The sequence below is a fragment of the Haliaeetus albicilla genome, chromosome 4 (assembly GCF_947461875.1).
Source record: "Haliaeetus albicilla chromosome 4, bHalAlb1.1, whole genome shotgun sequence".
In the NCBI taxonomy this organism is placed as follows: Eukaryota; Metazoa; Chordata; class Aves; order Accipitriformes; family Accipitridae; genus Haliaeetus; species Haliaeetus albicilla.
In genome coordinates, this window is record NC_091486.1 from 35,631,118 (window position 1) to 35,658,773 (window position 27,656).

The 27,656-nt window shown below is 42.9% G+C and overlaps 1 protein-coding gene across 3 annotated transcripts; it reads right to left on the minus strand.

The window, feature by feature from the left end:
* Positions 1 to 365: 365 nt before the first annotated feature.
* NAB1 (NGFI-A binding protein 1) lies at positions 366 to 27,130 on the minus strand. 3 transcript variants are annotated; one of them, XM_069781887.1, is made up of 8 exons: positions 26,944 to 27,130; positions 20,641 to 21,474; positions 14,848 to 14,981; positions 13,776 to 13,827; positions 7,981 to 8,091; positions 5,506 to 5,647; positions 4,164 to 4,289; positions 366 to 2,995 (listed from the first exon to the last, which is right to left on the minus strand). In XM_069781887.1, exons 2-8 carry the CDS (start codon positions 21,457 to 21,459, stop codon positions 2,904 to 2,906), a joined length of 1,476 nt encoding a protein of 491 aa, XP_069637988.1. In that variant the 5' UTR covers positions 21,460 to 21,474; positions 26,944 to 27,130; the 3' UTR covers positions 366 to 2,903. The 3 variants fall into 3 exon arrangements, with proteins under 3 accessions (XP_069637988.1, XP_069637987.1, XP_069637989.1); XM_069781886.1 differs by having other exon boundaries at positions 791 to 2,995; positions 4,140 to 4,289; positions 26,944 to 27,124; XM_069781888.1 differs by lacking the exon at positions 26,944 to 27,130 and adding an exon at positions 24,102 to 24,249 and having other exon boundaries at positions 791 to 2,995; positions 4,140 to 4,289.
* Between the last annotated feature and the right edge of the window lie 526 nt (positions 27,131 to 27,656).

Below are 27,656 nucleotides of genomic sequence, written 5' to 3' on the forward strand. Positions count from 1 at the left end.
CCTCCTGGCAGATCTGCTTTGTTGGCGTTCTTCTGCAACTATAAGCATGCGCAAAAGCAAGAGTGCGGGAGGTGGGGAGGGCGTTAAATATGACTGGCACGCTGCAGACCCTTCCTGGGTTTTAGTTCCTCCCTCTTTGCCGTGGCCCACTCAAGCCCCGCAGGCTGTGCACGTAACGAGGCTACCCATTAATGAGGATTCAACCACAAGAGCCGGAAAAGGCTTCCTCCAGTGAGAGCTGCTGTTCAAGCTACTCCCTCCTCCCCTATCCCCAGAGAATTAACACCTCCTTTTAGAAAACACAATAAAATAAAATAAAATTAAAAAAAAAAAAAAAAGAAGGAAAAACCCCTGGGGAAACTAAAGAGTTCTCACGGTGAATTTTATTTCGTAAGCAACAATATAAACATGTGGATAAGAACAGGCAACATTTGCAGGGCTGGCCTTTGATCCAGAGTACCCTGAATCTAGCAACCCTTCAAGAGCAGATGAGGGCAAGACTTCACCTGCGACTCTAGAGGCTAGTCAAGTTGCAGTCCACCAAGACCTTTGTCATGGAAAGACCAACGCTTGAATATTTGCTATTACCAAATGTATGTGCAATCTCAGAATGTACCTTCCACCTCCCTCCCCAGGTTAAAAAAAAAAGTCACACAGCTGCAAAACAGTAAAAAAAATTGCTTCCAGCTTATTGAGACTGAAATGGCCTGTTGGACTATAAACTGAAATATCATTCTAGAGATAACCAACTGGTCGTGACACAAAGTACTGTATTTACAACTCAAAAATATAACTGTTATATACTTTAATTTATAGCAAATTTAATACATTAGTGTTTACAAAATAAATTCTGGACTCAACTGAAACAGCGTGCTGTTTAGCAAGTTCTTTGTCCTTCCTCTCACTTTAATTGAAGAGACCAGCAAGCTTAAGAGCTTCTTCTGTGATCCATGCGCAACTTTTGATCATGCCAGTATAGTTCAAACCTTAAGCTGTCCTTTAACAAGTTCCATACACATCTCATGAAAGCTACTCGGATACTAACCAGGGCACTGGCTAATGTTACAAACTCAAGGAATATCTTATCCGTATTACTAGCTCACACAACAGGAAAGAGGAAATATAACTACACATTCAATCTCTTATTTCTAACAGCAAAGCTGCAAACTCCGTTGCTTAAAGTAAGATACTTCAGTAAGTGAAACAGTACCATACAGTTCAAGAAACATTTTTTTAAAAAACCAAACATTTTAATAGTATAAAAAGTTGTTTACTGGTGTTTCTACTATAAAGCTTTGTTCCACAAATCAAAAGTGATAAAATAATTAGATACGTTTACAGTGATAAGAGACTGCAGTGTAGACATTTCAGCTCACATTTCGCTGACCCTTTCAGTACAACATAGACTGTGACTGAATCGTTAACACACATCTATGACACAGAGCAAACTGCAGACATGAAGTGCACACCTGAATATGGAAGTTTACCCACTGGCATGGTAACTTACTTTCTTCAGCCCTCCCTTTCCCCTCCAGAACACATTGTAGGCAAAAACTGTATTCAGAAACTGAGGCATATAACTATTTTGACTGCGGGAAAGCAACTCTTATTGAGGGAGTTGCACAGAGGAAAAATGGATGCACACAAACACACCATGGTAAATTCCAAAGTTATATGCTGACTATTTCTCCTTAGATAAAATGACATCTGCAAAAGTGAAAATGTACAAAAAATAAAAACTGTCAAATAAATAAAGAATACAGATGTTAATTAATCACATATATAAAGAAACATATTGGCATACTGTATGCAGTATACGGTATATTCATAGAATCATGTGGGCTGGACAGCACTTAATAAGGAATCACATGCTAAAGACGTAACTCCTTGTCTCTCTCCTCCAAAAGATCTTATGGTTTCTGGATATCAGGTGCAACCTTTTACACCAATGCACAAATCCTGCATCATATTTCATCTTTGCCACACCTAGGAGGCTTGCTTTTTTTTTTTTTTTCCCCTTCTCTTTTAAGATCCACAGAGAAGTCCGAAAAGTTATAATGGTCTAAATCACAATTTTTGCAGCCCTGTCCATGCTACTTGGTCTCTTGGGTTTCCTACCAAATGAGATTTTAGTAATTATACAGTATATCAAACCATAGTTTCTCCCAGCAAAACGGGAGCCAATCATATGGACTCTTCCATACTCTAACTGGCATTTTCTACACTCCTGAACTGTAGGTAGGTATTATGCTGTAAGTGTGTTACACAAAGGCTGCTGAAACCATTGAAAGTGATGTAACAATAGTTAAGTGTCAAGTACGTCCGCTATAATACAGAATCAGGGTCTAGGTCTATGCTATATCCACATAACATTTTAAACCATGAAATATTTTATGCATTTTCCTTTTTTCTACAAATATTGTTGCAAACTTGCTGTTAATTGTGTCACAAGGTTCGCATTCCTAATTCTCCAAGGATTTTTAATTCAAATGTTTAACAACCATATCTACGCTAGGTACACTTAAAAGTAGACATTGAAATTTCAAGTAAAATGAACTGTAGCCACATCTACTGGACTCAATACACGTCCCGACATCTAGATTTACTTTGATAAGTTATACAAATACATAATACATTCTTAAATAATGAAGACCCACAATATTAATTTGTGAATCTTCCCACGTTATAAAACCACTTTTACAGGAATGTTTATCCACCTGTATTACTGTTTTAGTTTGCAGTGTCTCTTGCTTTCCTGCTTCCACAGATTACTGTACCAGTTCTTAGGCTTTGGCTATTGAAATCTCTTATTTGAATGAGGCAACACTGGTTATTAAGGCTGGTTTTTTTTCTCTTGTGAAGTTTCATTCTTTACTATGACACCATTTTCCAGAGCAGAATGACTATCTTGTGTCTTCAGGTTCTGTTTTTATGACCTTCCTTTCTATGTTGTTAAAAGCCGAATGAGGAAAATCCTTTAAAATACCAAGGCCTTCTGCATTAAGAAAAGAAAAAAAGAAAGAAAGAAAAAAAGATGTTAAAAATGCTGCTTGGAAACAAATATATTCTGTTCTTAATTCAAGAAAAAGGTCCATGAACCATATGGATACTAAGAGTTGAAGCAGTAAATTCTGCCTCCTCCTACTGGGCTTTAACCCAGCTGGGTTAGAACCACCTCAGTTACATTGCAGTGACAATGACAGAGTAATCACCACAGATTTACTTCAGTTCTCTCTGGCATCAGGGCTTAGTGGAGATGCACTCTTCACCTGCATTTTGAAAGGGAACTGGTAAAATCCCCAACTAGAAATTCCACTAAGTGAATTATCACTGGGATTGGGATAAACTGCAAAAAAAGGTGAGCTAAGATTGCACTATACCAAAGTGGAAGATGTAAGATTCTGCCCAGTCTTGAAAACAACTACTTTTGCATCTTGTCTTTCAAATAACCTCCTTCCCATTGCATCTTCCAAACTCAGGTGGGATTTTATTATTATTCCTGAAGTTGTGAAAGTGTCAAGAATTCCTGGCTTTATCTCAGTGTGCCGAGTATTAAACTGAAACCACCCATATAGATTTCACAAAGGATTCTTGCTGTCTTCTATCAACCTTATAATGAGTTTCCCCCCATGCCAGAGGTAAATGACAGGATTGCCAGTGAGCAGAAGTCAGTGAATGGGAAAGCCAGTTCAAAAGACTTAATGCATGATTTGGTTGACAGAATAGGAATGGCGCTAGGTCCTTACAAACCAGAATAAAAAGTCTTTATAAGAAGTCGGATTCCTTTACACAGAGTGAAGCCATGTTATAATCAAACTGCATTACAATGACAGCAACAGAAGTATTTAACAGCAGTAGTTTGGGTCAATACCACTATCTGAGGACAGACACATGCCAGAACTTGCTTATCTGAACCTAGTTACGAATCCTTTAAGCTTTTCTCAAATAATATTCAATCTGATTCTAGATTAGCAAGTAACACTCCTCTTGAAGTTCTGTCCAAAGCCTTGATTAAAAGGTTACACACAAAGCATGCCAGGCTGAGCTACTGGCTTCTTCACTCAGAGAGATCATGTATTAGTAAGTTCATCACAGGCTTTGTAAGAAAAGGTGGGTAATTTACAAGGGACAGCACTAACCCGAGGACTGGGACTTTGCCTCACCACTGGGGTAAAGCCGGATCAAATCACTGCACAGAGGTTTTCCAACATGCTGCTCTCCATCAAGTGAAACGTGCTGCAGCTGTCTACTTGGCAGATTTGACATTCGGAGATTCAGCGGTCTTTCACCTGGAAGTTATTCACAGTGAAACATTGATGCATTAAAAGCAAAGCAATATTAAAAACAGGTAGAGACTTAAAGACATACAAATTCTATCAGCAAAAGCGCATCCTAAATTCCAGCTGCTCAGGAAAGTTTTCTAGCAAAACAAGGCTTATGGAAATATGCTGCTTTGCAGACTATTCCACAGGCACTGCTAGAAAGGGACACTCAGCCATACCAAAAAAACCCAACCAACCAAAACCACCAAACCAAGGAACCAAAAAAACCAACTCTCTTATTCTGCTCAAAACCCCTTTGAGATCCTAAAAATTCCCACTCCCACTGCACAATGGATAAATGTATAAAGAAGCTTGTACCATCAAGAAGAGCTGGATCCACACACCTAATTCTTCCTGTATACTTGTGTACTGCATTGCTTGACCAATACATACAAATGAAAACATGTTTTAACATTCACTTATATGGATTCCCTTAGTTTCTCTTTCTCCCGCTACTGCTTCTCCCCCCCCTCCCCCTTAAACAAACTAGCTCTTAAAAAACAGATACAAGAACTTCTGGTTGTATTTCTTGTGTTTATAACATTTTGTCTCATTTCACAACAGTAAAAAAAGAAATCCAAACAGAAAGTGCTCGAACAAAACAAACACTCCTAAAATTAATTCAAGCTAAGGAATAGCCACTTGGTAAATCAAAGAGATAACCACAAAATCATAAGCTTTTTTGAAGAATAACAAGCTACTAAGAACATCGTTAGAATCTGCTTAGTTCTAAGTCATTTACATAGCCAGGTTCTCAGGTTTTGTTCCTAGACTGCACAAACAGGTAAACAAAAAGGGGTACCAACTACATTATCTGCTTCATTTTCAATTTCCACAAAGCAAGAACAGAAAGACATGCAACATTCTGCTCTGTTTTCAAAACTTAGGATAAAGCTAGTGCCAAGTTCTGCCCTCAAGAATAGTAGTGTACCCTGCCTTCTTCCCTCCCCATGCTATCCATAGGGAAAGCAGTTTGCCCAGACACATTAGAGTAACAGAGCAGAATCTGACTGCACATCTGATTGCATTATTTAGACTGTAAGCACTTCAGGGCAGAGATCTTGTCTTGTCCATTCAGTGCTCAGTGTTCTATACTAGATAAATAACACCACACCACTGACAAAGGTTGCGCAATATCAAATGTATTTGCTGGCAGGAACGCCATGCCTGGAAGCTACCATACCTTGTCCATCAGCATTATCTAATGACATGCCATTGGGGCTGTGCTCTTCTGAGTTTTGTCTGTAACACCCTGTGGAAAGACGTCTTTCTAATGCAGCCTGGTTGCAAAGAAACTCCATCTGTTTTGCCATCACCTTTTCTGACTGCAAATAAAGCAAAAAAGAATTCTCTTTATATACATACATACAGCGAGTCACAACAGGGAAAGAAAACAATATCAGATGATAACACTAACAGCCTAGATATAGGTTTTTGTTGACTCAGATGTACAGATGTGTGCTTTACAGTTTCTTCAAAACTATCAAGCAAACAAAATATTTTTGCACCCATAAAGATTTTCATACTGTACATCTGAGTCACTCAAGAATACTTAAAATGCAAGCTGCTGTAGTTCATCCATGCAGAAATGCAACATTAAATTCTGTTCTTCGAAAACACACAAAAATCACTTTCTGCACTTTAGGACTGCAGGTTACGTGAAGAGAATCTCAAGAAAAGCAAGAAATAATGTCTTAATTATCCAGTTAGCTCTGTTCAAATATATGTCTTCACAAAGTATTCCAAAAAGTATTCCAAGAGCAATGGCAACATCTGCTAAAAACTTATGCCAAGATTTCACCAGACATCTTGGAATCTTTATTTTAGGAAACAGCACTACACAAGCTTAAAAATCTGCCATTCTGAAAGTGTAGGATGACAGTATGTTTGTGGGGGATAAAGGTGTGAAATGTCTGTCTAGAAGAAGAACAAGACCTATACACCTCTAGAGAGTGAAACTAAACAATGCAGTGCAACGTGGGAGGAAATGGTGTCTGAATGTTTGTCATTGACTTTAATGCCAAGAGAATTCAAACTTTCAATATAATCTTGTTCTTGAGAATGTAAATAAGCATCTTGCAAAAATAAAATCACAAGTCAAGAAAGTTGATTTAGAAGAGCCACAATGAACATAAGAACAGAATATGTACAAACTTAACATCTACAATTGATAGGAAAAAAAAAAATTTCTCTTCCAGGTAATGCCATAAGTGTTTCAGCTAGTACAGAGGCCTATTAATTGCAGAGCACTTAACTTTTCTTGGGAGATGATGAAAGCCCTGACTTCCCATGAAAGTCTGCTTACTCAGCATAGTTCAACAATTTACAAATAAAATGACAGCATAATAGACCAGCAAAATCTGAGCTTCTCCAGCACAGTGATGATCCTGACAGCAGGGTAGTGACATGACCGATATTTACTTACTCTGGCTTAGAGCTCATCAGGTTCTGCAGAAGAGCACTGATAGCTCAAGCTTGGTCTTGGGAGGTACATAAAAAAAAGAAACTATTTTCAAACAGTTTACTTTCAAGTGTGCTTTAATTTTGCTATTCTGTCACTCCTGTTACAACTTTTGAACTATAAAATAATTTTTAAAAAGAATAAAATCATGCCATCTTTGTTGTTTAACTGGGATAAAACCAGAATTTTAAACAGCAATAATGCTTCTGATCACTGCAGAAAAACGTGTAGACTTGTAGATACATTTAAGCTTAAAATAAATCTCTAATCCATTGTTATGTAGCAGTGACCTATGAAAACTTTAAAGCATACACCAGATGAAAATAAGCTTGCAAAAATGAAGTTCATTTAATCATGTGACATCAGAACATGTAGCATAATTGCTTTTTGATGCATTGCAATGAACAGATTTCTATGACTGTACACGACTTTGCAATAGAAGAAGGTAAAAGACAGGGTAACACATCTAGTCTCAGGAAACAGGAGTGTAACTCTTAAATGTAATCTTACATGAAAATTTGGCGATTACATTTGCGCAAATCAGCTATACAAAATAAATTTGTAGCAACTTAGCATGAAATCCCTCCTTGGCAACAACTGGCAGTAGGAGATGCGTATTTTGCCTCAAGGCTGGGATACACTACAGAAAAGACAAAGAAAGAATCGGAAGCCTGTCTTCATTTATAAAAAGCGTTCTGGATACTCGAAAACACTGCACTTCCACCCGGCTAGATGTTACTTCGAAAGCAAATTATCCTCTCGGATCCAGAGGTTCACTATTTCCTAAATATATTGGCCTTTCTTCTTACAAGAAACGTCAGAACTGAGGACTCCAAGATCACCTACTCTGTTCCTCTAGACTCAGTAACTTGAACTTTCCATTTATATCTAATAAAGCAAGTAACACAGCACATACTGTACCAATAGTACCCTACTTGCTCCCAACAAGCAATTGCGTATTTTCAAGCCTACTACACTAGATCTTACCTTCTTGGAACTAACAAGGGTAAAGGTGTAGCACTGTGTCAGAACAGTTTCAGAAGGTAAACCCAAATTAAGAGTGATGCAATCACAGCAAAGCTAGGTAGCCTTTGAAAATTGACAATAATTACTTGAGTCATCAAAACAATACATCAAAATCGATGTACAAAGAAAGACGTGGTCTATATTATTCACAGTGTAGTGCAGTTGGTTTACCTGGGAATTAAGAGCTGTTGAGTCTTCACTCTTTCCTTTAGCCAAAGCGAGTGGCATTTTGTCTTGCTGATAGAGCGACTGGACTGTGTCCTGGAAATCAGGATAGCCATCCTATTGAGCATAAGAAGAAACCAAACACCAAGAGGGACATATTACTGATTTTTCTTCACCCTCTCTGTATACTCAAAAGAAATAAAAAAACAACTAAAACCATTCCTGAACTTTTGTAAAAATTCTGGACTCCAATTTACATATTTGTGCTATCCATTTCATTTAAGTTTATGCATAAAATACACATAGCCTTTCAACAACAACTGCTATATATCTAAAATGGCATACACAGGCAATCATATCTCATCTCTTACAGTTTCAGGTGAACCCAGACTACTGTTGTCACTGACATTAAACTAGTTCACATTCACTCTTGCCAGGTAGATTCAGGCCCGTGGCTTCTGTCACTCGCTAAATACAGCGGCTTTAGAGATTCTTAAGAAATCAAGTTTATATGAAGTTGAGAATAAGGCACAGCAGCTGGATACGCTAACCTTGAGAAACTGAGCAAAGCCTCCTGAAATTCAACATATTTCACACAGAACCTATACTAGTATCACAAAATGAAATATCACCATTTTAAAAGTAGGGTAGCAAAGAGTTTACATACTATGGGAAATCATGATTCAATAATTCTTTCAGTCTCAAATGCTTATGAGATGCAAATCTCTTTTGCAGCTTGCATATGTACCAATAAAGCAAATAAAGTGCCTGTGAAAGCCTGCCAGACTCCATTAAAATAAATTAATCATCGAAGCAAAGGTTCAAGATGAGAAATTTATCCTACTTGGCATTACGAAAGTAAAGCTCATGTAAAATAGAGGAACATTCAGAAATGTTTACAAAAGCACAGTATAGGTGACTGTCACAATGTGAGAGGAAGCTAGAGATCTTAAGACAGACCCAAACCTGGAAACAGTGACACCTGTCACTGAGGATCCATAGACCCAGGTATCAAAAGTATGCCAAATTAGGTATATTTTCCTTGTGGATTCTAGAGGTCACACGCATTGAAATAATAACATTTTTGACAATAGCTGGACAAATGGGTTACAGCCCAAGAACAAGAAAAGCCATCTTTCAGAAAAAACCACAGAGGAAGGACTACAAGGTCCATGCCGTTGGCAGGCTGCCTACTGACCTGCAGAGTGGTGGTCAGACCCATGTCAGGTGGCCAGACCCTCAGTGCAACATAATGCCAATAAAGCTATTCTTTATGCTCAGGGGAGGGGGGAAAAAAAAAAAAATCTGTCTGAACACTGCATATTGCTTTTATCCACCCAACATACTCCCTCAGGGAAAAAATAAACATGACAGGTATGCAAAATTTCATAACCAGGTAAATTGCCACAAAACCTCATGCTCTAGAAACAAAGGCTTTGCAGCACATTTCCATTAGCACTGACCGTTTTCACAGTTAGACCTGAATTTGTTTGGGAGAGGAGAACGATTATGTGTAGGAAGATGAGAAACTGCATACACAAAAACCTATCACTCAGGGTCGTATTTTTGCAACAAAACAGGTAACACGGCTCTTTATAATGCATCTGTGATCACGTGCCAATACAAAACCAAAGGCTGTTTCCTAAAAGCAGGCCCGGCTACCCGTTGCTGTTTGTTGCCGCGACCGTCACCCGTCAGTCACGCAGGTAACTCTGGTGACGATGCAGTTCTGGATCACCTTCCTGGAGCCTTTCCCCACCGCTGGCTGTTCTCCTCCCCACTGCTCCGTCGGTAAGGGCTGACGAGGAGCAGGCTGGGCCAGGCGATGACCTGCTCTGCACCATGTTTGCCTGGAGGTTCCTTTTCCCTCTGCGGTCAGGAGGGCCTGCTGCATGCAGTACAGCATTTTTGTTTTGCCATGCTGCTGCTCAGTTGTTTTTCAAGCGGCTTCGTGCAGCAGATGTTCTCAGTCCCACATGTGCTTTTTCGCTCCCCCTAATGACATTTTTCCTATGCAAACAGTAGCTTCTACTGCTTTTGCTGTTTTTGTGAAAAACACATATCCCACACTTCGACTGGTTTTCTTTTCAACCTTCTCGGCAACGGTGGAGGTGGGCCTTTTCTCTCCTCTCCCTCCACCCGTACCGGCACCAAGGGAAGACGCTTCCTTGCAGCCTCCACTCAGGTCTCCCTGCCTGCGCCCCCTGACTCCCACTGAGCTTTGTGAAATTAGCTTTTGCAAGCTCTCCCCACCCCTCTCGTTCAGCTGAACGGAGACACTGACACACAGAACAATTCCTTTATACCGCAGACCGCAAGAATATTTTTAAAACTCTCTTTCTTTGCTCTCTTGGCTGTTCGCACTGACTCTGAAGGGGAACCTCCTCAACCCCAATGCAAAGCAGCAGCAGCAGCGATGAGTAGCTTCTCCCTCCATGACTTCTGCGTGATATACCTGTGACTTGTTTTGCTTTCTAAGCTGGTGCCACAACAGCTCATCGCTTTGAGCAGTGCCGGTACTGAGTCACGGAAGATGACAAAATAAGGGGTGCCCCCACCCCGCAACACCTATGGCAGGAGAGATCCTTGCTCTGCAAGAGGGTGCGGCATTTCCATCCCTATTCGCCTGTCCTGCCCTTTGTCCAGAGCGGGTTTAGGAACGACAACCCTTTTTTATCATCTGCTTCCAAAACCCAATTCACTCCATTCCCTTTTTCACTCCCTTCACACCTTTAGTCTGTCATTTGCCTAGAATTTTTTCCCTTCTCCTCTCTACGCTTCACTCCCACAGCTCACCCACCCACTCTACGAATAAGAGGGGGAGAGCTCGCAGGGGAAGAGAAAGGCTTTTACAGGTAATTTGATGTAATTCATGGCATATTGTTTCTTTGTAATGCTTGTGTGAGTTTCATATTCATGAAGAGGATAAATTTACAATGACGGCTGTAACCTGGCAGTGTCGCAGCTTGCACACACAGCTTTGCTAGCTCTGCTCAACGATGACCTTCAAAGTCTCTCTGGAGTTTTTTTAAAGTGTTATTATATTTCAGGAAATTAACTCATGGTTTTTTTTTTTAAGTAATCTTTTACACTATGCAAACAGGGTGCGAAGTCTTTCCAAATGCAAGCGCTAGTATTTTAGACCACGCTTTGCAGAGAGATTAATGACTAATGGTTAAAGGAATGGTGAATCAAAATACAGAGTTCAGCCTTAAAACAGAAAGGCAAAACGACCTTTACCAAAAAAAAAAAAAAAAAAAGGAAAGGAAAAAAGAAAAAAAGACAGACCTAGTTACAACAACAGCAAAAAAACACCAACCCACCCATGTTCAGATCCTCTGCATGATATTAGCATGATAGTGAGCTAATAGAGCCACATTGAAGCATTACAACTTTAAAAACAGGATGAGGAATTCTTATCTAGAACAGAAGGAAAAATCTGCAGCATTTGCTACCATTTTCATTTTTATCTCCACTTTTCTAAAAACGAACAAAACACAACACACAAAAAAATCCCCATACTACTAAAAAAAGGAGCTTTTTTTTTTTTTTGCAAAATGCAAGCCCCAAGAACTCAAAACACCACATGTAAAAGTGACCTACTTAGTAATACTGCATCTTTTTTTAATTTCTTTGAAGAAAAGTCCATGATTTACAGTGTATCTCAGAATTATAATGCACTGAAGTCATGGTTTACTCCTTAGAAGACTCCCAAACTTGTAAGGAAAAAGACATTTATGCTGGTAACAACACTGGTAATTTCATAATTAATAATGCTATGCTATCAAATGAAAGATTATTTCATTTAGTTTAATTTTCAATTTCTTATTTTGGAAAAAAGTCCTATTTCTGAAATAGTCATTTGTACAGTTAGGACATGGAATTTTCACATGCATTTTAAAATATGACTGTAATTTTAGATAAAAAGAAATTCAAGTAAACATCCTTTCTCAGAATTACTGAACTAAAAAGTGTCTAGAGAAAGCAGGCCTTCCAGACTTTAAGATTTCACCATGCAGAAAATAAGAGAATGCACATCCCCTAAAGGCTGTCCAAATTTCCTGCTCCCCAAAAAAACTGTTTCATGCTGTATTTTTCAGGATTTTAATTTTACTTTTTCTTTCAATGAAGATCCTGTGGAATAAAGCACCTCCCTTGCAGTGTGTCATTTTAGATAGTTGCTCATCATCAATTATTACTGAATGAAGGAAAAACTTCCTAATGCTGAAATCCAATAGTCAGTGAAATACTATTTCAAGCAGAGGAGCAGCAGCTCCCCACTAGCTCTTATAAAGTAGGACTAGACTGGGCAAAAGAGGGGAGACTCAAGCAACCATCCTGCAACGTGTTGGTCAAGGCAGATAACGGTGAAGGTGGATAAAATCATTTAATGCAGCATTTCCCTGCTCTTTTTTGTGGATCAAAGAACAAGCATAGGTCAAAGCAAATCCTAACATATCTAAATGACATTACTGACTTATCATCAAAGGTACCAGTAAATCCTCAATGCAAGTGTATATTTTGTATAATATAAACTCAAACTACAGCTGTACACAGACCAACAGAACTCAATAAATAAATAAATAAATGTTAACTCCTCCATACCTATTCATAATTGCCTTTTCAAAACTAACTGCTCTCACCAGGGTTTGCCTCACAGGAAAAGCCTTTGTACAGGTAACAAAGGATCGCACTACTGAAAAAAATGAAAGCCTTACATTCAGTGCATCATTTTTCATAGAATAAGTTACACATGAAAAACGCATTCCAGAAGATGCTGCAACTGTTTTCTACAGATAAAGAATATATCGCCTATCTGTGTCACATACAAATCTAGCTCAGGCCTAGCTTACATTCTAATGCATGTTTAAGCATCACCTTTTGGAGCAGAAGTACAATAAAAAACCCCCACAGCACTAAGGATGAATTAGATACCCATGTAACAGTGAAACAGTAATTTGTTTAAAAAATAAATTATAAGGAAGATCTGCTATTCTTATGAGGTACATAGGTACACATACTTCCAAGGTTTGTTTTTGTTGTTTGTTTTTTTTTTTAAATTAAAAGTGACTTTTTCAAAGGCCTCACATTTACTTCCCAGCAGTGGTAACCAAAGAAGAAGATAAACTATATATATGTTGCTCCTGCAGTCCTAACAAGAAACTCCCAACAACATCTTGTGCAGGTGTATACATTAGCCATGTGTACATGCGGTTTTTACACAAAACTAATTACAAAAAACTGTAAATTAATATCTACAGGCACAAACATTTCTGTTGACTTATACAGCTTTTAGTTAGCTTTTGACTTTTCAATATGATCAGGTTTATAATTTATAGCATAGTCAGAGATGGTTAGTATTCCGCCATCAATCCTTACCCAGAACTCTGGATTTTGGACAAGATCACAAGCTGACTCAAGCGAATTAAGCAAACCCCACCTCACACTGACTTAAAAGCAGGAGGCCTTTTGGGAAGACACTTCCTATAGTGCTCAAGCTTATTCCACCACAGGAAATCAGTCAGTCTCATTCCTCCCCCTCCTACTCACTCAGAGCGCAAAACACTGAGAGTAACTTTACAATTAAGCAAATCCTACTCTTTATCCCTGCTCCTACAGGTTTCTCCATCAAGCATTTACATTTGCAGAGACAGTGGTGATGTTCCCCACCTCTCTCTCTCACACCCATCAACTCTCTGTCAAATGTTTTTCTGACAAATTTCCTTAAGACAGATCCCTTCAAAACAAGTGAATTTTATTTAGCATGCATAGGTCAAAATACAGGAGTCACAATACTGTACCTCTATCTTGATTCTCTTTGGTGACAGCTCATCCCTTTCTCCACATTTAGATCTAGAAGAGAAGACACATACACTATCAGTAAACAGCACATTAACCCTGACCATCAGAAATAATAATGAAAAACAGAGTCAAGGAAAAAAAATAATAAATCAGGCAAGAACAAGTGAGATGCACAGAAAAAACCTCCAATTCACTTGGAGACGACAATAAACGTCACTCAAGTATAGAGGAATACAAGCGCCTTGTGTTGTTTTCAAAAATGTCAAGAGACTCATGCACTCTTCTTCCGAACAGAAAGGAAAGCTACCTGAGCACAGAGAATTACAGAAATGCCTTTGGCATTACTTACCGAGAACGGATGTATATTTACAGTAATCACTGTGGAAGAAAGGGGAGCAAAGGAAAACCATAACAAGCTCCTAGAAGTGTAGGAAAATGTATTTTGAAAGGATACTGCATTACTCAAGGGAGTGAACGTTTAAAAATATTATATAGAAAGTATCAAGACTTTCAATCATATTTATTAATTCTAAAGTTTTAATTGGATTTAAAAGCTGTTAAGCTGCCTTTGTTACTGTTTCATAACAGTAGTTCATTTAACAGAACAGTAACAACTGAAATTAGGACTCCAGTTCCTTTAAAGCAAGTTTGTAAGCCACTCCCTATGACCTTATCTTTTTCACTCCCTGGAAACTAAGAAGGCAAATTTGTATATGGAAAAAAGAATAACTGATATATTAAGCAGGTTTGGCTACTCTGCCTATTTGCATTAACCTTGAAATACACAAATGCCTCAAATACTTGAAACGCCAGCCTCTCAGATGCCTCTCAACATGCACTATCATCGCAAAATCTGGAAAACTAGAGAGCAAATAAAAAGGTAATTCAAGACGGCGAAATCTTAGCAGTTTGAAAGCTTCACAACTTAAACAGCATTTTCCTACCCTCCTCAGAAGAGCACTTTGCTAGCTAAAGAGTAAGAAGAAAGTGTCTCCAGTTCTTTAGAAGAAATGCTATCAGACTGATTAGCTCCCTGAAAGTAAAGGTCCTTTGAGTTAATTAAAACCTTACTTGGTGGTCCTGTAAGTATACTTGTATGTAACTTCTCGAGAGATTTGCCGAGCTAGTGCGAAGAGTTCATCTCTCCTGGTCAACAACGCGTTATCTTTTACACACAGCTGAGCGGCTGCTTCATTAACTGTTAGCTGGAAATCAAACACAAAAACAGGGATTCATGATTTTGTGTAATTTCACCCATTGTGCTTGTAAAAGTACCTGTTCTTCTGAAATAATAAAAAATTTCGATTGCAATTAAAATTACCTATAATCGTATACTAAACCCTGGAAGGTTTCTTCAGTTTATTTATACCCTTACTAAGCCAGGTAAAGCTCTGGGAAGAGGAAAGATATAAATGTAGTTGGTGCGTTTAATGTCCTTTAAAGTAAAATGTTATTGTAAGACTCTCTCAATGTGCACTGCTTGTGCCTCATCCCAGCATTAATTAAATCTCAGTATAAAACAGTAGCTCTGAACGTTCACAGTGTTTGGCTCCCAAAGCCTGATTTACAGGGAATACTATTTTTATAAATGCAATATGCCCAGGACGTGGGGGAAAAAAAAAAAAAAAACACCACCCTGACAGTGTGGGTACAGATGGCTTTCCCTGGTGAATACAGCATAAATTCTGTAGAAGGTGATGGTTTAAGAAACGATTAAACTTTTTTTAGCTGTGTTTCTCACCCTCATGTTTGTGAAGACTATCTTCAGACATGAATCAAATGTAACTTGTTTCACGGATGTTTTCCTGCCGGGACACATTTCTACTGCCTCTGGTGCTGGCAATAGTTTCATAAAGAGCAGAGCGGGGGGAAGCCTTAAGGCTGAAAATGGTTTTGCAATGCTCTTCAGAAGCCTATAGGAAGTGGTGATACTGACATGAATTATACCAGCTTTAACAATACCGCTGTCTGAAAAGCCTATGGTCAACATATGGACAAACAACAAAATTATTAAGGCAAGAGACACTGCAACTGAGATGCTGGAGAGGAGATTCCCTGCTCCTTCCAAAGTGAGTGGGGCTGAAGAGACATTTTCACTTCTTCCTCAGCTGAAGAACAGCCAGCACTTGTAATGAAGCATTAACAGCAAGAGGCCAACAGAATACTACAGGTGTTTTTTTCCTCAAAGTGCCCACAACTCTTCTACTCTTTGTTTCTAGAAATTAAGCTGCTTTGAATGGGCTTGGCTTCTCGCAAATGAGCACAGCTGCTTTGCTGCTACTGTCAACAGCATGTTCTGTATGCGTCTCAGGCTACTGAATATTACAAAGCAGCTAGGTTTTCCACAGCACAGTCAGCATATTCATGACCGATCGAGATGTGCCATCCCCAAACCTTGATCTGGCAGTGCAAAGAACAGCCGCAGCTCCGCACAGAGTCATGTGGCTGAGGACGGGCAGGACCACACACGTGTGACCTCAGACACCAAAAACACTGCTCATACAAGAAGCGCTTTTCATGGAACTGGACAGAAGGTGAAGCTGAGGACAGGCCAGCAGGTCTGCAGCTAAATGGTGTCTCTTGGGAGAAGGCTCAGAAACACGCTCCTTTACCCCACCGCCTACCACACCACAGAATGTTACTTGTGAATTAAATCACAGAGGCCAGCGACTCACCCGAAACACCGCACGCTCCATCCCTGAACGATGGAAGCTGTCGTAAGACATGAACAACACACAACCATGCTGTCCTTCGCTACAGTGCTTGAGGTCATCCAAATTAGAAAAAATATATTTCACCTAATGCGACACTTGTTCTCCAGGGAGGTTGAAAAAACAAAAACAAGTATCAGAAGAGCTGAGATTCTCTCAGAGGCCTGTGCCTATGCAGTATTTCCAGTAAAACCTCACACAGAACTGCTGTTCCTAATATTTAATAAGCATTTTTTCCTGTGTTTAGCATAAAAGCCTCTGATCCGAGTAGGGCACTTCCCGCAATACCTGAATGCTAATGAGAGGGCAAACATGTCTTTAACAGGCGAACTAGGCATGTTGCCTGATCCTCTAGTCTCTGCACAGGCAAAAAAAAAAATCTCACAGAGATCAGATGTACAAGGGTGGGAAGTTTAGGTTTAATCTGTGAAACATTTCTAGGTTATTATGTTCCTACAACACAGTGTGCTAAAATAACAAACTATTACCCCTTAGACAGGAAGAGTTGTTCTACAATGTCTATCTTCTCAGAAAAAACACGGGGGGGGGGGGGGGGGAGATACAAAAATAAAAGGTTAATACAACACTGATTAAAAGAATTACCATCCAAAGCAGGCATTAATTTCAGTAACAGTGATAGCTATTACTTTGCCGAGGATGAATAATATGGCTAATGCTTACAAAATAATTTGAGATGTTTTTTATCCCTCAATAAAGTGCTGGAAGGTTGCAAAGAGCTGAAATGACTGCAAATGCTTTGGGTAGTTGTAGGCAAATGCTGTTTATCCTAATATATGAGAAAAGCCAAATGTTTGTTTGTTTGTTTGTTTTTCCCGGTTTCTTCTTTCAGGTCACATCCAGACTTACTGAATTGAAGTGCATCATGGCTTCCTGCCTTTTCAGGAGGCATAATACTGCAGCTAGAAAGTGTTGCATGCCTAAAAATAAAGATTCTGTTTGCTGGAAGCCTTAATGATATGGAGCAGCACATAACCATACAGGCTCTATGGAAAGAGATGGGTGTATTCCCATCTGATGGGGTTCATAGATTCCCCCACTAAAATACACATAATTAAATACTGAGCCCTACTGTTTTGGTGAGTCAGCAAAAGAAAAGGAAGAGACCGAGCTAGACAAAATGTATTACTTGTATTTCTTATTCCTGTTTCTCACACTATTAAACAGCATTTTTTTCGGTTTTATAGGTACCTAGACAAGCCCTGAAATATTAACACGCAGATTACAAATCTGACTCAAACACGCGGGAGTCACCAAGTTCAAGGGCATGCCTCATACTCATCCCTCCTCCAGTCCAACTTTAAACATAAAGTGTTCTCCGTGCTTGAAAAGCTGTGCAATACCGAGACAATGGGATGGATTAAGGACAGTATGTTTATTAGTTTTGGAATGTCTCTGAAAGATTCTGCATCAGATTCTATGCTACATCACTGCCTTACGCAGATAACCCTACCAACAGCACACGTTTCCAAACCAGCTCAGTGTTTACAGCTCTCACTGGCCTCTAATGGCTGCTCAAGCCCTCTGAGACACTCCAGTATTCATACTGAAACAGAGAATATTCTCACTAATTCACCACTAATAATTCCATCAAGTTTGATTTTAATTTGCATGCAACTCCACTCTGCTTGAGAAGCCAGAGATACCCTGATCTTTACATTAAGAAGCTAACCACTACTTAAGCTTTTTAAATTCATAGTGAAGTTTATTCAGCTGTTCATTGCCAGCTGCAAGGAGAAACCTTGAACGGCGAGGCAGAATGACAGCCTTGGAATGTATTAACATGTGCAGAAACACAGCCTCTGAACAAGCAGAAACTTACCTCCCTGGTTGTTTATGGTCCTTCCTTCTGAGCAGCAAGTTGTTTAAGCCATCAAAAACAAAAATCCACTTAAGTTGACTTTCCAAAAGGCAAACTCTGGTTTAGCAGATTTTAAACAAAAAATGGTCTCATTGCTACTATTTGTGTATTTGCTGCTTTAAAATGGAAATGGAGAGAAAACTGTTCAAGACAAAACTTCATGAAATCTGGCCTCTAAGCAAACAGTAAACCAATTATGAGCAAATTCTTCTTGCCTGCATGTGTGCTGTTCCCATCAAGTTCAGCGAGGCCCCACATGCGTAAGTGAGGCATAAGTCAACAACATACTCCTTTGATCTCATGCCCTTAATCATAATAGCGATAGAAATATTTCCTAAAGCCAAACCATGCTCTCATTCCATTTTTAAATATGGTTTTACAATGATGTAGTAAGATCTGTACTGCAGTACTAAAAAAAAATTAACAAGGCAGAGCAGTCGTCCTTTCTTCCAGTTCTTTGCTACCCTGCTCCTTCAAACTGCCACGCCACTATTCACTCCTCCAGCTTCATAGAGCCACTCCTGAGCCTACCACACGCCTGACACAGAAGCTGCCCCTGGCACCCACCTCCCATTATGCTGCTGGATGCTTGGAAATTATCCTACAAGATGTCTGCCCACATTTCAGAGCATTTTCTGCAGCTGCTATCCCAGAGAGAAACTGCAAAAGCGCACAGCTGTACACATTGTACACCTTGACTGCCTCCATCCTCAGCTGGGGAGGACCCCCATTCTCCAAATTCTGACTCTGCAGCAACGTACACAGGGCATCTACACAATTAATCCTTTCAAATCATGCCTCCATCTCATACGCAACTTGTTCTGTTACGGGAGAGAGTCCCGCAAGGTCAGGGGAGTAGGACGAGATCTGTTCTTGCACACTGGATGAATTCATAAATTAGAAGTGTTCAACATAAAGCCACAAAGCACGTAAGTGAAAGCTGCACAGCTAAAACTGTGTGGTAGAAATGCGGCTGACTACTGACAAGTTCCCTTGCAAGTGTCTCCCCAGTCTGTAGTAAAAGCCCTTGTGAAGTCACTGCTGGTGATGTGCAGTTGCCTTATAAATGTAAATACATAAACAAAAATGTAAAGAAATATGCCTTGTTTCCTTTTGCCCTTCCACTCAGAAGCATAAAGAGAACCTAGTCTTACGCTATGGATCACACACCTACAAAACTTCTTCTTGAAGCAAAAAAAGGCTAAAGCCAGTACAGTTTTTTTGGCACTCCTGTAACATAAACATTGCCTTTCCCTTTGGGAGCTAAGCCTTACATGCCAAATTTTAAATCCAACTGAAATTTTGCAATCACTGTTAACTGTGAAAATGCTGATGCAGCATTCATATCAACAGCATTTTGGCACTGCTTTGAATTAATGTTTGTTCTCCTCCTGTACTGTACTTTGGCACTAGGGAACTATTCTCCACACAGACACACCTATTGCATTACAATGTATGCAGTGTGAGCCTCAAGAATGCCAGAAGAGAAGCAAAGGAGGCCCGCGTGGACTTTTAAGGACAAGAGGGAACAGATGCTATGCAGGTATTACAGGACAAACCTTCAAATTACAGCCACTGATCAATACTGAAGATGGTCCTTTCCCTTCCTCCTCACACAATCTGCAATTCACTTGACTGGTGTAAGACCACTGTGCCCAAAAAACCACACAGGTTGTATAATTAAGCTTCATTCCAATTCAAACACAAAAAAATCCCACCCCATCAGGCTTAGGGACCTCATCAGCAGAATCCTTTTTACCTCGAGGGCACAAGCTACAGAGCAGGGTCTCGAGGTGAGGGAAGACAGCAGAGGGTAGTAACCAAGCCAGGTGATCCTGTTACCAGACACAAGCGATTTTAGTTACTCATCTCCCAAACAACCAGTCTACTCTCAAAGCTGCAAGGGAATATCAAGACAGGACTGCTTTAAAAATGTGCCAAATGCTTAGAATCCCAAGGGCCATGCTCAGTGCAATGCTGATTTGCTATTCCAGTCCCAAACTGTTTAAAACCTCTGTCTGACAGGCCGCACCAGTAACGGAGCAGTCTGATGACACCAAGGTGAGGTCACCAGTGCACACACACACCCAAGAAAGGGTACTTCTACTGCACCCAAGATTTCTATCCCAGGGCAGGACTGCCTACGGCTCCTCTAAGACACACAACTCTCATCACCCGGCAAGAAGTGCCCTTACAAAGTGTACCCTGTGAACAGCATCTTGTAAAAGGTGTAGGAATAGGGGAGGAAGCCCACTGTCGCTCATGGTATTTTACCTCGTGGAGGGTGAGATGCTTGCCATCCTTTCTTTTTGAGTCAAATCTGCCATATATTGCACTGTACTTCCTGATCTCCTCCTCTTTGTGAGGGTCCTCATCACTCATCTCAAAGATGTGACCAATCATCTTTGCCAGTTTCTTATTTGTTTTCAGTAACTCCTTGACTTCATTGGAGTCACTTTTGGGCAGGGAGGGAACCATACGTTCTACGCATTCAGCAACTGACAGAGCAGCAGCGGCATCCAAGGTCTCACTGTTTTCCTTTGGTGAAGCTGGAGAGCCAAGGTCAGCCGGGGAAAGACTATGTTCGCTCTCTGTGGTGTGGTGTCCTTGCCAGAGTCTCGGTTCACTGCCGCTCTGCAGCGATAAGTTCCCCACCACATCGGATTTGCTTGCGCCCACACTCTGCACGCATGTCGTGGCAGCACATTTGGGAATCTTCAGGTGAGGCTCTCTGGTGCTGCTGTTCCTTTCATAACTGCTGCAGGATATCCCCAGCCACGCAGGAGACCCTTCCGGCAGCTTATATATTGGAATGCTGCTGACCGGTAAGGAGGTGAGAGGCTGGTTAAAAAGACCAGGGTTTGTGACCCAGTCCCTCAAAGCCTTCTGCAGCCTTCGGACATGAAGCGGCTTGCTAGCCATGCCTACGAGAGCCATTATCTCCAAAAACTCCTCTTCACCTGCTTCACAGAGCTGCTGGACGTCATCACCACCCTGCTGAATGAAGGCATCGAAGTAGAATAAGAGATTTGCTTTTTGTAGTATTCGATACAGCTGCAATTCCCCAAGGGTTCTGGGTAGAGCTGACGCCATCACGGATGACAGAACCTGCAAACAGTAAAAACAGAGAGAAGATGAGCACCAGAATGCCAACGTCCAGATGCACCCATCCACCACCCATCCTTCCGTAAGGCTGTCAACTCAGGGGACAGAATTTCTTTCTCTCATTATAAGAACACGTACGAAGTGAGAAAAGGGGTGAAAGCTCTATTTTTTGACTAGTTAACCTAATGGAAACATTTGTGAAAAAACAAATCAGCAGATAGTTGTGATGCACCTACAAAAAAGATGATTCAAACACAAAGCCAGCTTGTTTTCAGCATTGCCACTTCATGTTTGTTCCAAAGAATGTCATTCAATATTGCTCACTGCTTCTACTTGACTCTCTTTTATATCTTCAGATCAAAATGATCACAAAACACTCCAAAGAATTACTGAATACTTGATCCCCTGAAGAAAAAAAGCTCATCAGTTTCAATTCTTCTGAATTCTCAAATCATTTCCCCCCATAGCAGTGTGGAGGACTGTAAAAGGAGAGCAAAGAAGAAAAGTGCTTCACAGAACCCCAGAGGATTAATGAACTGTGTCAGTAAAAGGGTGTTTCAGAACCAAGTATTTCTACAGTTTTCCCCATTTCGCATAAAAAGGACCTAATGTTTCTACTGAGCTTAATTATGGCAGGAACATCCACAGACAAAGCAAAAATACTGAGAGATTCCAACACATACAGTTTAAAAATGTTATTTTGAATTCACTTGCCCATTCTATTTGCTAACAGACCTGCATGGCGTTGATAATTCTGACATGAAATACCATTCAGCAATGCAGCAATTGCGCTCCAAGGGCTCCCAACAGACAAACTGCAGCAGTGTTCTACACTTACGGCTGCAGAAAAAACATTTGCACAAGTTTCAACTTCATAAAACCCGTTATCCACAGTTATCCCGCAAATAATAAACTCTTCAGAGAATTCTAAGATCTCTCACACACACACCACTTCACTCTACGATGGCTTTCACAACTACAGGTGGGTAATTTCCAGTATTACTGTACTGAGCTAAACCACCAATCAATAAGGTCTAAAGCATGTAATTTATAGTTGGTTGGGAAAGTAACAGAACTAAAACACAGAGCTGGTCTGCTAGCATTACTCTGGCTCTACTGTCATGTTGCACTTTAAAAAACACATAGTAGTAACCCCAAAATCAGCAGTTACAGAATGATTTGCACACACTGGGGGGAAACTATTTTAATAACATGCAAACCCCCTCCCCCCAAAACTCCGATGCAAGAATATATGTATGCTTAGGGACATTGGAAGGCTGGTAATCAGAAGTAAAACTAAGGCAGAACTTATTTTTACAATATGCACTTTTGCATATTTTTTTTTCCTTTACAATATGGGCTTCTTCAGCAACTCAAACGTACAGATGTAACAAACGGAACTCAACTTCTATTCAGGAGGCATCTGAAATATTAGGCTTTTGCTGCGAAACTTTGATTAAACTCTACTAGAGAGAAATAAAATTAGGAGGCCAACAGAAACTTCACAAAAACGTATGTGGCAGCAATGGGATACCTACAAACAATCTCTTCAAGAAGAGATATGGAGCCCTGGAAAGAAAAAAAAAGAAAAAAATACAAAAACCCCAAAACCACCAGCTGCACATGTAATTCTTTGTACTCCGGTATTTGTAAAACAGAATGGACAGCAATAGCCATTTAGATCTGAGCAGCCATCGCAAGGAGCTGCTGGTGAGCTCAAGAGCTAATGAACTGCACACACTTGGGAACTCAGGGTGAAACTAGAAACATTTAAGAGCTACATATTTTAGAAATACAGTTTAGCTTTCAAAAATAACAGTTAATTTCAGAAAATTAAGTACTGTCTACACTCAAAGATGTGAGAGGCAACAAGGAAAATGAGGAAAATCACTTAAGGTAATCCTTCAAATGGTACATAATTCAGTATTTTAAAAATTGTCATTACTTCACAGAATTTCTTAGAAAAATCCTCCCATTCCATACAAACTTTGACAAGACAAACAAAACTAACAGATTACAGTTTAGTAATTGGCATTTCAATAAACTGTTCCTACCCTCCCATTTCAAATGATGTTGACTTTCTACCATCAATACCACAAATTAACTTATGCAACTGTTAAAAGAATACCCATTTGCTCCGAAAGTCATTCATCTTAGCACAAAATCTACATAAATGGACTTTGTGCAGAGAGCTAAATTGAATCCTAGGAGGACAGTGGCAGTGAAATTACACACGGCCCAAGAGCTCCAGGCAAGGCATGAAGCTCATTTTTCCAGCCCACAGGCTGGAAGAGCAGCAACAGTCCACGAGCAGCCTTTACCTAGAGGCTTCTATCAACAAATCTCCTCATGACAGATAAAACTGGATTAATATGTACTATGGAGGCGTCAGTAGCGAGTCCACAGTTCAGACTGCATTGAGATTTGCATTTAAAGCAAAACTGAAATCCCTTTGTTTTGTACTTTAAAGACCAATTCTGTTTTCCAAATTTAGTACAGCAACTCCTGAAAGGGCCACGCAAATTTTCCATTTACGACTGCTACTGATTTCTGCAGAGAAGGCATTTTCAAACACTCCTCCTTTTGACCTCTTTTCTCCTCTCATTAAACAGAGTTCCTTCTGCACTCACCTCAACGACATCCCAGGTATTTCTAAACTTTTAGAAGGGGAAGGCTCCCTCCCCTTTCCGAGACAGCCTCACCATGCCACCAGCTACGCTGCTTTTCCAGACATTACCACTCCACTGGTTCGGCTCAGCTCGCAGCCTATAAAGCCAGCAAAGCAGGTAAGCTAGTCGACCTGGAGGAGTAAGATGAGGCTTAGGAAGAGGACAAGCAACAAACAAGGTTTGCTGAGAAAGCAGCGCAGCACTGCCTGAATCGTAAGAGACCGTTAACCCAAGGGACACACGGCATTTGCCATTGCTGCCTGGCTCTGCTTACCTATGCGGCTACGGCAAACCCTTAGCACTCCCACTCAAGTCTCAGCACCACATGTCTTTCGGGTGACCTTTAAGCTGCATCTAAGACACCTAAAGTACTGCTTTCCACCACCGTTGTTCTCACTTCTTAGCGCAGCAGGGGCCGTGCTTTGGGGGCAAAGGGTGAGCACGAGAAGAGGTTATGCAACGAGAAGACACAGGGCGAGCTCACAGCCAGGAGACTTGTGTATGCTCCTCACTGGGAAGAGCACCTCGCCTAAGACCCTGGGGCACCGCATGTGTTCCCCCTCTTCCGCAGCCTGCCCTCTAAGTCTTCGGCTTTCTAATCTGGGATCCCAGACAAACCTGGTTCAAGAGTAACAGCCTGCTCATGTCCTCTGGCAAACCCTAAGAAGCTATCCAGAACGATCTGCTGCCTTAGGAGCGAGCAGGTAGACCTTCTAAGGTATGGCCAACTGCAAACCCTTTTACGGCAAAAGGCGGGAACGCGAAGCTGGCACGGGAGGGTCTGCAGGAATAAATGAACGCAGCGATGGCAGCTGAGCTGCTACTTCTCCCCCTTCTTTGCTCGTTGTCCATACCCGTAAGGAGTGTGGGAACACATAGGGAAGAGCAGCTGGCTTTTACATTTTTCACAAACAAAGAAGCTACGAAATTCCCCATAACAGACAAAGCTGTTTAAAATACATGCAAGGCTGCATACTGTTACAGCCACGGAAGAACCAGGAAATCACAAGTTAGATTTTCACTCAGCCTTTGCAACCCACAACCATGCATTCTGATTTTCCACGTTACCTCATTCACATCCACAGCCTATCACCCCACATGCCATGCCCTCCTCTCCAAACGCTGGATGTCACCTTAACTCTGACCACAAACATAACTCCTAGGAAAAAGGAAAACAAAACCCCCAGAGAGACACCACACGGCACTACTAAATATTTGTAAACAACCAGTGTAGGAATCACAACCTATTTCTGCAACCGGCTCCCTCTATCAAGACAACCGGCAGTGGCAGCAGCCCAGCTCAACATCTTTAACCACGGGAAACCACCCGTTTCTGCCCGTTCTGCCTGGTCCGAGTTCAAAGCTGCACATTTCCCGGAGGTGGCAGGAAGACAGGCGGCTGCAGTAAGCAGGTGGTGGACGTGGGTGAAGTATTAGGAGAAGGAAAACTCGGGAGTTGTGGGATGCAAGCAGGGGCAAGGACTTCACTAGCAGTTTTCCTGCTTTTTAAGGCTGCACTAGGAGTAAGAGCAATTGAGCAACCCTAAGTGATTTTTAGAGATTTTCATTTCAGGTGAATTATATTTGAGCTGTCACCAATTAAATTAGGAAGACACACAAGGAGAAAGTGCGAAATACCCCATTCCTGTATTTTAGGGAAAAGTGATTATTTCATAATATATCTTGATCACTTTGGGCGTTCTGAAAAGTCTCTGAAGACAAACCGGATTTGGATTTGAGAGCTGGCTGCTTTGCATATTCATTACATTTTTGCAGCGTTTCCAAAGGACTTTTAGCAGGAGAAGAAAATTACACGTAGCTGCAGAAGCGAGACTTAGCAAATTAAATAGTCTTGTCTAGCTCTGAGATGTGCCAAAATACAACCTATTAAGCGAGTTTCACATTCAAATACAGATGCATGTCACGCCACAACTAATAAGAAACTCGAAACGTGCAATGAAAATAAAAATAAAATCGCGTACGGATAAAGAAAGGGCCCCGGCACTTCGCGGTTCCCACCCGAGCCCGGCGCGGGGACGGCCACGCCAGCCGGGACGCGGCCGCCGCCGGCCCCGGAAGGGAGCCGACGCGGAGGAAACCGGCGCAGCGGGCCCGGGCGGGGGCTGCGCTCCCGGCACCAAGTTGGCAGCGGCCGAGCCCGCTGACAGGAACAGCCCCGGCCGGGGCCCGGCAACCCTCGGGAGCCGGCGACCGCCCGCGGGAAGCCTCCCCGGGGGCCGCTTCTCCGTAAAGGCTACGCCGAGGGGCGCGGGTGGCCGGGCGGCGGACAGGCGGGGCGGTCTCCCCCCTCGGCTCGGCTCGGCCCGGCCCGGCCCGGCCGGCGGCGCCCGGAGCCACCGGGCCCGGACAAGCCCTCACGTCCCGCCAAGGGCCGCGGGGCGGGAGGAAGGGGTGAACCACTGCGCGGGGGAGCGGCCGCGGAGGGACACGGCACCGCACTGCCCGGGCGGAAGGGGGGCGGGCGGCCGGCCGGTACCACAGCGCCGCCACCCCCCCGCCCCGTACCCCCGCGCAGTACCGGCAGCCCGCCGCCGGGGCGCCGCCCCCGCCCGTCCCGTCCCGTCCCGTCCCGTCCCGCCCCGCCGCCCCCGCCCCGCGGCAGCGGAGACGGCAGGGACGTTTCTGTACTTTCCGCCCACTCCCCCGTCCCCCCCGCGCCGGATTTCTCCGGGAATCACCCACGCACGGCCCGCCCGCTCCTTCCGGCCGTCCCCCGCGGGGCCGCGACCGGGCTGCCCCGGCTCCCCGGCCCCGCGCACACCCCCCCCCGGCCCGCACGTACTCTGCAGTAGGCCGCCGCCGCCGCCGCCGCCGGCTGCCCGGGGCTCCCCTCGATGCCGTCCCGGGGCCGCAGACTCAGCCCCGCCGAAGTTCCTGCCAGCGCCCCCCCCGCCTGCGCGCCGCCGGCCCAGGCTCCTCCTTTCCCATCGACGGGGCGGGTGGGCGAGCCGGTCCCCGCCACCGCCTCGCTGCCGCCGGGGGGCCCGCGCGGCCGCCCCGCCGCCCCGCGCAGCTCGCCTCGTCGCGGCCGCGCCTGCCGTGCGCGGAGGCCGAGCGGGCGGGCGGGCGGCGGGAGGGAGCGGCCTGCGGCGCCCCCGCCCTCCCCCCCCCCCCCTCCCGCGGGCCCCGGCCCCGCCGCCGGCCCCCGCCCCGCACACACGCCGCCCCCTCCCGCGCGGTCACATGGGGAGATCCCGCGCGCGCTCCGCCGCCCGCCCACGCGCGGCCGCGTGACGCAGCGCCTGGCGGGGGCCGCCGCCGCCGCCGCCGCGCGGGGGCGGGACCGGCACCGGCCGCCCGGCAGCGCGCCCCGCCGCGGCCGAGCCGAGCGGGCCGGGCCGGACCGGACCGGACCGGGATCCGGGCACCCCCCCCCCCCCCCAGGCCGAGACGAAGCGGGCGGCCCCGCTGGAAGACGCGGTTCCAAACTTTCCGCTCGCACGGGCGGGAGGTGGTGCCGCTGCGGGGGGCGGAAGGAGGTGCGCCCCGGGCCGG